Source organism: Lytechinus variegatus, chromosome 16, assembly GCF_018143015.1.
Source record: "Lytechinus variegatus isolate NC3 chromosome 16, Lvar_3.0, whole genome shotgun sequence".
Taxonomy (NCBI): Eukaryota; Metazoa; Echinodermata; class Echinoidea; order Temnopleuroida; family Toxopneustidae; genus Lytechinus; species Lytechinus variegatus.
The window spans coordinates 26,770,813-26,785,338 of NC_054755.1; the positions used below are offsets into that span (position 1 = coordinate 26,770,813).

General features: G+C 36.7%; 1 protein-coding gene across 2 annotated transcripts; it reads right to left on the reverse strand.

Annotated features, from left to right (window-relative positions):
• Window positions 1-1,668: 1,668 nt before the first annotated feature.
• LOC121430412 (S-formylglutathione hydrolase-like) lies at window positions 1,669-12,723 on the reverse strand. 2 transcript variants are annotated; one of them, XM_041627701.1, is made up of 9 exons: window positions 12,616-12,723; window positions 10,530-10,621; window positions 9,568-9,656; window positions 7,353-7,576; window positions 6,120-6,184; window positions 5,559-5,613; window positions 4,644-4,742; window positions 4,046-4,216; window positions 1,670-3,186 (listed from the first exon to the last, which is right to left on the reverse strand). In XM_041627701.1, the coding sequence occupies exons 2-9, from the start codon at window positions 10,598-10,600 to the stop codon at window positions 3,109-3,111; spliced, it is 852 nt and encodes a 283-aa protein (XP_041483635.1). In that variant the 5' UTR covers window positions 10,601-10,621; window positions 12,616-12,723; the 3' UTR covers window positions 1,670-3,108. The 2 variants fall into 2 exon arrangements, with proteins under 2 accessions (XP_041483636.1, XP_041483635.1); XM_041627702.1 differs by lacking the exon at window positions 12,616-12,723 and having other exon boundaries at window positions 1,669-3,186; window positions 10,530-10,610.
• Window positions 12,724-14,526: the final 1,803 nt, after the last annotated feature.

Below are 14,526 nucleotides of genomic sequence, written 5' to 3' on the forward strand. Positions count from 1 at the left end.
ACATCATCGACTCTCTCATTTGGATGTAACTGGCTCGTTCATATAACTATTTTGTTAAAAATAAGCGAAACTTTGAAATGTCATAACTTTTTTATTTTACATCCGATTTTGATGAAATTTTCAGCATTGTGCTTGTCTGATTTTTCTCTATTGATTCAAATCAACATTTTTCTGAGGTGGACTTGACCTGTGAGGAAAATTTTGCCCATGAGAAAAAGCAATACCTGGGAACCATTGCATAAAAAATTTGCCATAAAAACTCTGGTAATGGTTTGCCAAGAGTTTTTTAATGTGTAATTTTCAATGGCATAATTTTGTTGGCCTGAGTTTTTGTTTATTTGCCAGAGTTTTTTATGGCAAGAGTTTTAATGCATCAGGTCCCGGGTTGTCCATATTTTGCATTGAACATGTATAGAAATGAACATTGGAAGAAATTAATGTGGATTGATAATGATTAAGTCAAGTTATTTCCTCTTTGTGAAAGACCCCAAAGAACTGCTTATTGCAGTATCTTGTTAGATAATATCTTTTACTAACACCTCTTTGGTTATATTGACTTGTTATATATGTGGATGTGTATATATTTTTATGACAACCTTTCTTTGTGAATTATCTATTTAATATTTTTTACTATTCAAGTGCAATGATAATGTATGTGTAAATAACTATCAATTTATGAAAAGTGATTTTATATTAGTTATATGTATATGTCTTTACTTCCACAAAATCGTTTCCTCCGAATCCACAGCATTGAAATCCTTTCGAATAATGAAATTCAGTACAAAAGCATTTAGTCTTCGGCCACTGGCAAAGATACAGATGATACTTTGCTTCCAGTACTAAAATAAAAGATTTTTTTTCTCTTATCTGAAGTTGCTTTGTCTTGGGATATGATTCAGTTTTTCTGTGCGATTCTCATTAATATGAATATGTGTTTTTGTTTTAGCAGGTATCAAGGAGTTATTGCTCCACGATGCATGACACTTTCAAGAACATAGAAAATGTATTGCCAAATGCCCTTCATGACAATAAACAACCAAGAAGTCTTTGTCGAAAATTAGTGAATCAAAACAGCCGTTTCGTTCTGGACTCTGGACTGATGACATATTTGTCATTCGTCAGCTTCGGAACCTAGGACGAAACTGCTGTTTCGGTTCACCAATTTTTGACAGACCCTCTAGCTGTTCATTGTCATTTGAAGGGCCTTTTCAATACATTTTGTGTTTTTTAATCTTTTATTTTGTGGAGCAAAAACTCCCTTATTTGTTACTGCTGGTTTGGGTTTTTGATATAACTCTCTCTACCTATTTAATGTTATGATTGAACTCAATGCAGCATATTGAAGGGATTCTTACTATTTATTGGGACTTATTGTACCCATACATCCTAAAAACATCAGTTGTTTAAAGTCGTAACTCACCTACTTTCTCTCTTGCCCCCTTCTCTCTCCCCCCTTACAACACCCCTTCCCCTCCTCCCCCCCCCCCCCTCATTCTTACTCCCTCTTTAACTATCTTTTGCTCTATATTCTATTTTTCTTCCACTTGTCTTTCTATTTTTTCATAGCTCAGTTAATTTTCTCTTTCCAAGTCAAAACTGTCATTCCCATTCAAAATTTTCAATTGTTTAATACCTGGTAATATTAAGTCCAACACCATTGTATGTAAGATATGTTTATTGTAAATCTAACTCATACGAAAAGTTACAGATATCTTATGTAATCTGAAGACATGTGAATTCAGAGTCATTAAACATTATGAAACCAAATACATTGTTTTCATTGATTCTTTGTTTTGAAACTCATATAAACCGTGAGGTAGAAGACATATATGAAAAATAGTCATTTAATATACTCAGTGCATACAAAAATTCACTTCCCTGGTAAAGCTAGATAAGTGTCGTGACAATTTCAGATTAAGCTATTAGTTGAGCTGCAGCAGTAATGCCTAGCTCAATGGTATAGCTCCAATGTTAGACACTTGATTCTTAAACAAAGGGTTGCTATTTCATTTTTTATGAAAAAATGTTAATATTCCAGCCAAAACATTTGACACCCCCCCCTGCAAAAAACTCTCGGGAAATAAAACATGTACATATACCCATTGTGTGAAAGAGAAACAAAATCCTGTCTGTATAAAGAACAAAATGATTGCATATACACTAAATTTCAAGTTCATGGTTTCAATTTTGCTTTGATCTGCCTTTCTTGGCATGTATTTGTTTAAGCAAAGAAATCATTTAGGAACCTAGAAATAAATAAACTTCAGGAGTCAGGGATTGTGCCCATCTTAGAGTTAAGATGATCTAAAACGAATAAGTGAAAGCCATTAAAAATTTAAAATCATAAAAAATCGTTGAGGTTCATGCTCTGCCTCTCTGGAAACAAAAAGGGGCAACCTGACTGGCACAAAACCATGCTGCATTCTTAAAAGTTTCTCTTGCTTTGCACACACTTTGAAAGGATACTGCATTCTATATTTAGCTTCTGGCTTTCCATACTTTGATTAGATCAGCCGCATCTCTTTGTGACATGGGGCCCGGATGTGTAAGATTTATAAAAGATTTGAAGGAAGAATGATATTGATGGAATTTCAGAAAGGACCCATGTTTGACCCCTGAACAGCAGTAGCTACCATGTTACCACTGCTCAACAGTCAATCAAAATCAGTGATTTCCTCAAAAGTTAGCATTAATTAAACTGCAAAGATACCATAAAGTTATATTTATGCAACAGACATTGCAGGGCTCTCATCTTTTACAAAGAAACGAGGTTATCTCTCTTTCATTTTAAATCAATCATTCATATCCAACAGACCTCAAGAGGAACTAATATCTCAAGATACTGTAATTAAATTGCAATTTTCTGTTTCGCAGTCCATGCAATTTGATTTGAATCACAAATGATTATTTAACACTTGAATGAAAATGATTATTTAAAATGAATTTCCACTTCACCAGTTCTCTACATTTCTTTATTCACAATCTAGTTGAAATAAATTGATATTTTCTCTTCTGCCGACCCTCGAGAGCTCATCCCTAAGCTCCCTCTCTCCTTTGTTCAGGGTGGAATGCATCATCAGTGTTTTACATAGCAACCGAGTTATGACGTCATTCCATTTGCTGGATGTGGAACTTAATGTGGTCCTCCATGCAAGAAGCGACGAAAAAGTAGCTGTGGTCGTGACCCTGAAATTATTCAAGAAAATCGGGACGAAATTGTATTTTAATTGAAGAAAATGAAATTGTGAGACAGTTTGAAATACCAGCCTTCCATCTCCTTGTCTGATTAGCAAGAAAAAAATACTGCTCATTTCATATCTCACTTAGATTTTAAAATATAAATATTTACGAATATCTTGTCTGATCCTTCAGGATTTATTAAATTGATTTACTTGTAAAAATCCTAGGTTGAGAATTGGCCAGGGGAATTTGATTTTAATTTTTTGAATTGATTTGGATTATTTGAAAAGGGTGTTGTCTTATACACCACCCCCCCCCCCCCGACCCGAAACATACCAAAATGGAAATTGCCTATTGTGTATTCAAATCGAACTTTGCAAGTTTATTTCTTGATTTCAACCAGGGCCACATCCAGAATTCCTTGGGGTCCTGTCTTTCACAGACCGAGTTGCAATTGATCCAATCAACCACAACTACGGACGGCCAGCAACGTCAACATCTGAACTGCAAATTTTCTCAAAATGTTTTCTAGATACGATGTATAATCATGCGTTCATCGTTCTCATGAAGATTCAGTGTGATTCTCTGTTTACTATGGAGATTGTGCAAATTTCCTGTTGAAATATTATGGTGTGGATGCATTTCCATACAGTTGAGATTGATTGGATCAATCATAACTCTTTGAAAGACGAGGGCCCAGATGTTTATGCCCAAGAAAGATACATGGTGTACCGTGAAATCTACTACACTATTGTTCTTCGCCATGGAAACCTTCAGAAGTTATACCAAAAAAGAGGTCAAAGGTCACCACGACAGAAGCAATACTGCCCCCCCCCCCCGCGCTACAAAAAAAGACACCACTCACCTCACGTATATCCATGTTAAGGGTGACATTGTTACTGCCTTTGCAGACCTCGACCAGGTTCTCTGGTAGGAGTTGTTTGTCAGGAGTCCATGGATCGTTGGTCCCTTGGCTTAGGAAGATCTCTCTTGGTGGCCCGTTGTAAAGTGGAACAAGTTCACATGTGTCGTACTCCTGCAAAGTGAAATATTCAAAAGAAAAAAAATATGATAAGCATGTTACATGGGAAAGATTCAAGCGCAACTCAGGAATACCTTAATCAGAATAAGAAGTTTCTTTACTACCATGGCCGTGCGAAGCGGGCAGTTGCCCCCCCCCCCACCAAAATTTTGAAAACTTACATTAAAATTTTCACAACATTCCCCAAAAGAAGTGGGCACGAAATCCTTTATTTTCACTTCACTGCAAAAGCGCCCCAATGACATGATCAGTCGCTTTGCCCCCTGACTGTCGATTTTTTTCAGAAATTTTTACCCGTCCTGACCACCCCCCCCCCCCCCAGAAAAAAAATGTACGCTTAGCCTTAGGGCCATGTTTCCTTTCAATAATACATCCCTGCGCAGTTTGAAAATCATTTTTTTTTCATATCAAAAGTACATACCTTCCATGCGTTGACATCGTTTCCAAGGTAACCCTTGAAGGCTCTCACTCCCCACGGACTGATCGAAGGATTGCAGATTGGAGCAAAGGCTGATATAGACTGAAAAATAAATTCAAATCTTTCATAACTTGAAGATTTGATACTTTTATTCATGTGAATATGTATGCCCAGCAAGCTATATAGCCCACTTGTTTTTAGTCAAAGGATATTTGAACGCGAATCATATAGAAATATGCCACCCCCCCAAAAAAAAAAATTAATAAAGTATTAGGTAATAATCATAATAATAAAGGAATAAATGGATGGATAAATTAAATAAATAAACGCAACATTAAAGCTGCATCTGACATTGGTTGTTATACATTCATTCTGATATTTTCTTGCATTAAATTTTGTCTTGATGAATTCATATAAATTCAACTCTTTTTCTCACTCCAAAAAACTGTTTACACATAGCACATCTAACTCCTCGTGAGAGAGTGCATGCAAGTTCGTTAATTTCCTTTGTCATTTTACTCGTTTATATTTTAACAATTATAATAATAACAATATTAATAACAATTATATTAGAAATAATGATAATAATAACTACATAACTATGATAATAATTATGATAATGATAACAATAGATTGCCATGATAGACTTTGGTAATTAAATATTATTACTGTTGCATATAATTGTAACTCCACCATCCAATTAAGGTAATTACCATGGTAACGATATAATCAACATGCAATCGAAACCACAGATCCCATGGAAGTATCCAATAAATGGATGGGAAACTTACCACCGTAGTATACCACAATCAGAATGATTTGTAAATGTAACTTGAGGAATTGTGAGGTGTCAATTTTTTTTTAACTCGGTAAAATATCCCTCATTATGAAAGTCGATTATATAGGAAAATGATTTACCTTAAAGAGATGTGGATTCTTGAGGCCAAAAATCATAGCGCCGTGTCCTCCCATGCTATAGTAATTAAGAAATATAATAATATAATGATAATAATTACAGACTTGAAAGAGAGAATGAATTTAGATGCACTAAAGAGGTCAAAATGGTTACGATAACAAATCACAACATTTTGTTTTTAAATAGATAATCATCACTAGATCATTATGACAGTCAATCCAAAAGCAATATATATTATGAAATTATTCAATAGTGGTGGGTGGGTTAAAATCGCCGGGCAAAAAAAGGCAAGATTAATGATTAAGGATTTTTTGAAAAACAGATGAGATTTAAAAATGATTTTGAAAACAAAGTTCTCGCATTGCGAGAAAAAAAAATGAAGGAGATCACACTCGCGCTTTTCAAACGATGTAATAAAGTTTTGGGGGGTCTGGCATATTCTGGCAGATGTTCGTTTTTTCCTCGTGAAATTGTCTTTAATCACGTGAGCACCAAACTGACCAATCATTAAATTGAGAATACTCATGAATATTCATAGAATGGGATACAATCGTATTAATTACCTGTGGCCTGTAATTCCAACTTTTTCCTGATTGACGTTGAAATGCTTTACGAGGAGATCGAGAAACTGTGTTGATGAAAGAAATAAAACATAAATGAAACAGTTTGAAGAGAATGATATTCAAAGCCTGGTACAAAAAAATGTTAAAACGACTGTTTTCGACTCGCCGTACGGCCGTCGTAGAGCAAATATGACTGAGGTATTACCTAAAGGTCGAATCTAAAGTTACCCGATGTTTTGTGAAAATTGTTAGACAAAATATACTAAGGCTCAGGTGAACTGGATCCCCAGTGTCCCCCACCCTTCGGGAATTAATCGGGGGGGAGCTCTTTTCATGAATGTTCGGGATACGCCGGCGATTGTCCGACCGAACGCGTTAAACCTGATGTGATGGCACAAATTAGCCCCGTAATTGATCCTATTTCTCAGATAAAAAACTAAAAACAATCGGTTCAAAGTTCACGAGATGTATGTGATAGTCCTTGGCCTTTCCGTGGACCATATTATCTCCTGATTAATCGGATTGTACCCATTAAATTCATTATCTTGCATTAAGTTACATAATAATGACAAACATTAAAAATGTACAGAGCCCCTCGCTCTATTTCACATGACATTAAAGTCGCACATCTAATAAGCAGTATTTGTTAATATTCTTTTTGCTATTATCATAAACGTAGAGTTTTTATACAACTTACAAAAATAACTTGACCAATTCCATAATCAATCTCTTTGGACGTCAGAGACTCTGAGCCCCATTTTTTTTTTTTTAGTAGAAAAGGCACTCTTTGGAATAAAATGCAACTGAGTAAAACATTGTTCATGCCTGAATAGTTCCGCGTTTTTGGAACATTATACTAGACAACTGATACGGTTTTAACACCATATTTTGCCCTGCAAGAAACTTTACATTGTATTTTTGTCTAGCCGTAATAGGGCCATTTCTCCTGGATGGTCTACCTAAACACAAAATTAGAAAAAAATGGGACGGAGGGGGCGGAGGACGGGCTCCACTATTTTCCACAGAAGTCGCATCTGGAAATCCTCGTCAGGAAGGGGAAAAAATCGACGCCTTGAAAGGGGTTACCGCCATTTTCGGAAGCTTTTCCCGCGAACATTTTCCCACAAGAAAAACTAAAGAATGATTTTATTTTAGAGGGGGTCACCAACATTATGCCAGGAGGCAGGGGCAGGGACTGATGTATTCACGCTAGTGGATTCTAGGCTTATATACCTCTTCTGTGATGTAAGAGTACATTCTGAAGTGTTTCCTCCATTTTTCCTCCGTGGCGTCGATGTAAAAGCCAGCCCCGATACCAAATTCCCACGTGTCCTCCGCCCCTTCGATGTTTAACCCACGGGGGCTTGTGTCTGGGCACGCGACTATCATACCATACTGGGCTGCTAAACGCTGGAATCCCGATTTGATGGCCGCATTTTGTTCGTTGGCGCGCAAACCTGCAGAGAAAAGGAAATGGATATTGAATGCATTGCTCCTTTGTCTTTAAACTTATATCAATGTAAACATCGCGTCTTTATGCACTATTATTTTTTACCGTGTAATCCCCCATCTCCTCGAGCTCTTCTCTCCATCTCTCTCTCTCTCTCTCTCTCTCTCTATCCCCTTCCTCTCTATCCCCTTCCTCTTTCCATTTCAAATTGGCATCGACCATGGGTGTCGATCACGGGGGGGATGGGGGGATATATCCCCCCCAATATTTCAAGTGGGGGGGATGGCCTGTATTATCATCCCCCCCCAATAATTTAGGGTAGAAAAATTATAATAATGATGATGAAAAAATGAAAAGTTTGATCATGATGATTATAGTATGCCATCAATCAGTTTGTTTCCCTCGCAATTTGTGTATATTGTTATTAAATAAAAACAATCTTTTTCAGGACTATTAAACAGATGGGTGGAGGTTCAAGATGAAAAAGAATGAAATGTTTATGTATCTGATATTTTTTAACACATGACATATAAGGACCCGAACGAAAATCAACTTTTGTTGATTGGGTGTTCCATCCCACCAGTGGTGAATAAATTAATTTAAATAAATCATTAACTCAAAAGGGTGGAAAAATAAACGGGAGTAAAAGGGTGGCAAGATAAATAAAGGAATGACGGTAAGCCCGATGGCGCACGAGAAGCCACACAGGTTGTACTTTGTGCTAGTCTTAATTGGTCCAAATCTGCATTTTATCATCATGCATTAAGAAGAATAAAGATATTGCCAGTCAGGTTAGATTTAAGAGAGAAGTTGTATACAAAGAGGCGTCGATCCTGGGTGGGGGGGGAGGAGGCGATCGCCCCACCAATGAAAATATTGGGGGGCAAACATATCGTTTTGCCCCCCCAATAATTCCGCATGTGCAACTAAAAAATAAAATAAGATTGTAATGCTACACTGAAATCATCAAGCGAGATCGAGATACCAACTCGATCTTGATTTAAAATCATGCTCAAAATGTCTGCTTTTTAGATTGGAATATAAAAATTTTCAGCTCGCGCTTTGCGCTCGCATCATGTACCAAAACCCATACTTTTCATGATTATATAGGTGAATATAATGTCCCGTTTTCGATTCTAAACCTCAAAAGAACTTTGATTTTGCAATAATCTTTTGTTGGATATATATCTTCCATTAAAATGTCCTTTTTTCCAGATCAAAATATCAAAATTTTCAGCTCGCGCTCACATCTATAATTGTTCTTCTAGATACCCATCTTAATCATTGGTACCAAAAATGCTTAGAATATCAAGCTTTCAGGTCAGAATATAAAGAAATTTCAGCTCGCTCTCTAGTAAGATACATGTATCGACCCTCCCCATGAGTTACTACGAACAAACCTAAACAGGTACATTTTTCCTGTTTTCATGACATACTAAAAAAATTAGCTCGCGCTTCGCGCTCGCATTGTTGGTGAAGGTAAGATATGTGTCTCTTTCTCATGAGTTATATATATATATATATATTGTGATCGAGCACCTTTGGAACGTTGATTCGTAATTTTGCCAATGGATCGACGCCCCTGTGTATACATCATGCTCAATAAACAGATCACTATGTACATGGTCCAGTCAATTTTTGTCATTTTTTCTCGGTATGAGTTTAGAATAGGCTTACTTGTAACACAAATTGAATTAAAAAAAAAATTATACAAGTATAGTACACTACAACAATGAAGGAATTTCCAAGAACACCATGCATATCAACCACTCCCAAATGTCCTAACTTGTTATTTTAGTGGGGGTAATGTTGAAATATCCCCATCCACAAGAACATTTGTGTCAATCATCCCCCCCAACCAAGAATACCGATCGACACCCATGGCATCGACACAATTGCAAGTTGCTTGCTAGTGCTTACTTGCTATTTTGACAGTCGGAAAACATACGGTGCTCCCCCCCCCCCTCTGTATATGGGAATTATATTTACTGAACTTACCGGCAAGAAATATGAGACATGGGCATTTGCCTTTCTCGGCCTGCTTAGGAATATAGACTGAGAAGGGCATCTTCGCCTTGCATTCTGAGCTGAAAATTTGAAGAAAAACAATAGAATATTCTTTTGGTATATCAAAGTGTTCAAACCGTGGAAATAGCCAGCTGTCCATCTATTGACCAGACATGGCTTTAAAAGGAGAGAGCAGTGGGATACATGGCCGTACGCAGCGGGTGAGGGGACAGGGGGACAGTTACCCCTCCCGCAGAAATTCTTAAAACTGAAAATTATCGCAAAATTCACCAATTGTATGCATGAAACCCTTACATTTTGCTTTACAAAATGCAGAAGCGCCCCAATGACCAGCTTGGTTGCTTTGCTCTCTTGCTTTCGAGTTTTTAGAATAAAGTTATTGCGTCCGCCCGCCCCGCCTCGCCCCCCCCCCCCTACCATCACCCAAAAAAAATCTTCGTACGGCCATGGTGGGAGATGCGAAACAAGAAGAGCCAGAGGGAAAAGAAATACAGATGGATTTTGGGGAACAGAGAGAAAGAAATAGAGGTGGGGGGATTTTTGCGGGATTTTATCAAACAGGCAAAGATAAATGACAAAATTATTCAAGTAATACGTTTGTTCCGTCCAGTATAAAAAAAACATTACTCCCGGTTATCCTATAACCGTTATGATACTTAAAGATGAAACATGCCTGAATATGCTCTATGTAACAGGTATAATATTAGGTTGCAGAATTATGACCCCCCCCCCCCCCCAAAGAAAAAAAAAGAATGAATAAATAAATAGATAACTAGATATAATAAATAAATAGATAAATAACTAAATAAAAGAAAATTAAATGAATACTGAAATAAATTTGAAAAAAAATAATAAATTTGAAAAAATAGTGAAAATGAAAATTCAATAAAATAAATGAATGAAAAAAAAAATAGAATGAAAAAAAATCTTACCTCTCGTGTGTGAAAAACTTTTGGTAGCCGCCAAAGCACTTGTGGCTCGATACCTCGGTAAGCCCGTTCATCTTTCTTGTCTTTTATTTCAGCTGATGGGGGTAGATAGAAATATTGTTTCATTTCACACGTTACATTTCATACGTTATGATCGAGAGATATATTGTTTCATTTCAGACTTTTCGATTCGAATCTGTGACATTGCGTGAAGGAGAGAGTTATTTCCTACCTATTCACAACTTTAATGGAACTTTTTTTTTTACTTAGCAAGAAATTTCGAGATTGGCAATTACGAATTACATACTAGACTATAGTATAGCATAATGGGCCTGATATTCCGGGGGGGGGCAGACAATGGCGAATGGGGCAATATTTTGTAAAATGTCGCGAGCGATGCAAAATACTTGACGTCGTGATACGAAATTCATTTTTAAACAGGATTTGTCCTCATATTCATAAAATTGTATCATTATATGTCACATTTTCTTACATTTTCTGCTAGCTTCCTTAATAGGAAGCTAGCAGAAAATGTAAGAAAAATGTCTGGGGTCTATGGCCCCAAGCCCCCCTCCCGATTTGTACGCCATTGTTTTGGACCAAAATGAAAAAATAATACATTTTTATTAATCAAATAATGAAAATAAAAAATGCGTGCAAAGCTAACATGATGAAGATTATTATGACTAAAAATATTGTAATATTTATTTTGATAATGATGATAACATATTTTTAATCATTATTGTTATTGAAATGATTAACATCATCACCATCGTTATCATCATTATATTTACTATTATATACAGTACATTTAATTATTATAACCAATATATCGAATATGCAATGCATTTCATATTTTACCCAATTTATATGGACCCTTGTACACAGTTAAAAATAATTTAAACAACGTTGTTTACTATGTCCTGTATGTGAATCGCACAGTAGTTGTTTAAACATTTGAAACAAGTGTTTAGAATCTTTAACAACAAAGTTTGAATTGAAATATTTAATTATCAATAATTTAAGCATTGTTGTTAAAGATTTTAAACAACTTACGACTGTGCGATTCACATAGTATACAGCGTTGTTTGAATTATTTCTAACAGTGTACAGAATTTACCTGTAGAAGCCTTGATTTTGTATCACTTAGACTGATTTATACTATTGAGACAGGATTTAATCTCTTGGGTAATAGTATGATAACAACTAAATGCAGGTTGATTCTAGGGATTAGACACCAAAAGCATTTCTACGCTAATCACATTGTTTAATTGGGTTATATAATAATTGGGCGAGAGAGCAAATCCAATCTCTAAGGAGACGTGAATATTTTTCTATCACAATTGTATTATTCACAATTATATTTACATGTGTATCCCGGCGCCACAATTGGAGAAAATAAATGTCTATATGAGAGAAAAAATTCATATACACGTGGATATAATGATGAATTGAAATAAACCAAGGTAATGGCGTATGTCTATCAATGCTGGGCCCTGCTGCAGGTAAATGCAATATAGGTATAATTATTAAAGAAAAAAAGGGGGAAATAAGAACCTCTAAATTACTTTTTGCTCCTAGCCTACGGCTACTCATAAAAGGAGAAGAAATTGAACAATATATATTTTGGAAGTTATTGTTTTTATATCTAACTAGTAGGCACTAGTGTACAGATGAGGGGAGGGGGTGGGGCCAACACCCCCTGGAAAAAAAAAGTTTCACAACCAACTGAAGAAAAAAAAGGAGAAAAGGAAAGTCGAAAAAATTATCTCATTTTCTGAATATAATGTCAAAATCTATCACACATTTAGATAGGTCACAAATTATGCTTATACATGACGATATTGAGTTATGTTCTCCTATGATTGCATGAATTAAGGTACATAATTTATATTAAACGAATTAGCCTTTTTTGCGTCATGAGCTGCAAATGAAGAGGGTGTGTGATTTTTTTTTTTACTAAAACAAACAAATAGACGAAGAAACAAGGACAATTACAATTGTAATGATAATGCATAACAACCACAAAGGATTCCAAAAGTAAATACATATTATTTGCAATACCCATTTCGATTCATAATTTACTTACTTTAAAGAATTCCTGTTGTTTTTTCCGTGATCGATGACGTGATTCGTCGTCGCATTCGCACAGGTCCTCACTTGTGTTCGTTCACGTCTATTGCATTCTCATTTTGAGCACCCGATTAAGCCACGCCCAGTTTGTGCGTTGACGTAACCTGATTGGCTTGTGCCTCTTTTCGTCAAGCTCAACTTTGCGGATGGTTGGAAGCTCATTGGCGGAAGAAAATAGGCATGCGCAAAACTCAGAGGTTTTTGATACCGCGATGTGCACGGCGAGCATCAGGTTGAGTATTACATAATCACAGGAACCGGAGGGTCCCTTGCATTAGCGTACCTACGGGGGGGGAGAGGGGGAAGACTGCCCCCCCCCCACCTGACGAGTCACAACCGATCCATGACGACCCACAAGTGGCATGCTCCTTTGAACTTGACTTTTTTTTTTGCTTGTCAAATTTTTCTCTGGTACGAAATCCTTTATTTGTGGTTGAAGACCTTTTTTTTGCTTGTCAATTTTTTTTGCGGAAGAATTCCCCCCCCCTTTGGAAAATACTAGGTATACGCCACTGGTCCCTTGTGCAAAGTACAGAGTATGGGGATAACATAAAAATCAGTAGTAAGTGGCTTCCAATTTTAAAGCCCCATCGACACATATACATATTGTTCAAAGTTCATGTACTGTGGTGGTATACTGGCAGGGAATAAATCCGAGGAGCAAAACGAGGAGACTTTGGAAAGGGAGGGGTGATTAAGGACGGATCTATAAGATTGTGTGGCAAAATGCACCTCTATGGGCAAGATAACTGTTCCTTTTTATCTTGATTATCTTCTTTAAAAAAAGGTTTCTCTTGGAAGATTTTGAAATATTTGTCGCCCCCTCCCCCGCAAAAAAAATTGCAATACAAAAACCACTTAGATAGAAGAAACTTAAGGCATATATATTATTTGGACGGAACCTTCAAACATCGGGGGACCATTTCGTGATCAGTTTATGTGAGTGATTTCCACAGCATGATTTGCTCTCATCCATACAGATGCAAATATTTCCTGTAGCTTATAACATATGTTGACAAAAATCTTTTTCTTTTTTTTTTTTGCTTGTCAAATTTTTTGGCGGACGCTTTTGCCCCCTGTGGAAAATCCTAGGTACGCCATTATTTTGATACCAAAAACATAAAGTTTCTCGCAAAATAATTTGCTGTTATTTTTGCCCTTTTCCAAAACACTTTCCGCTTTCTCCATGATCTCTCTCTCTCTCCTCCCTCTCTTATGTCTATTCGTATCTTTCTTTCTCTTTTCATTCCTCATTTTTCTCCTCGTCCCCCTCTTCCACACGGTTTATTTTCAAATGGTCTAAGGCCAATTCGTCTAATTACCAACTCGCCAAACTATCATTTGGTCTATCATCAATTCCTCCACTATCCACAGGATCTAAGTGCCATTTCGTCCACTCATCTTTTCGGCTGATAACCAGTTGGTCCAATAGCCATTTAGTCCATAAACCATTTGGTCTAATTGGATAAGTGGTAATTGGGAGAAATGAATGAAAATAAAATGGGTATTAGACCGACTGGTTATAAGACGAAATGGTCATAGACGAACTGGTGATTAGACTAAGTGGTTATTTGACCAAATGGTCGTTAGACGAAATGTTGATGGACGGAATGGTATTAGACTACCTGAAGGTAGACCATGTGATGAAAGGACGAATTGGCAATAGACGAATCGGTAGTTTACCCTTCCACACGTCTAATATCGCCACGTCTAACCCCACCCTACCACTATCTGTTCTCCTCACCTGCTCTCCCTCTCTCTCTCTCTTTCCTTCTTCCTCTCCATCATTGTCTCCCTCTCTATACCTTTCACCGTCTCCATCGTTCCCCTCTCCTCTCTTTCCATACCCTCCCTCTCTTTTTCTATA

Bases quoted from the DNA above. Each gene is read 5' to 3' on its own strand.
- LOC121430412 (XM_041627702.1), bottom strand. From the start codon at position 10,600: ATGAACGGGCTTACCGAGGTATCGAGCCACAAGTGCTTTGGCGGCTAC. The intron at 5,614-6,119 runs GTAATTAATACG...TAATTACTATAG, and splicing joins GTTGGAATTACAGGCCACAG to CATGGGAGGACACGGCGCTA. The intron at 3,187-4,045 runs GTGAGTGGTGTC...GAATAATTTCAG, and splicing joins TTAACATGGATATACGTGAG to GGTCACGACCACAGCTACTT.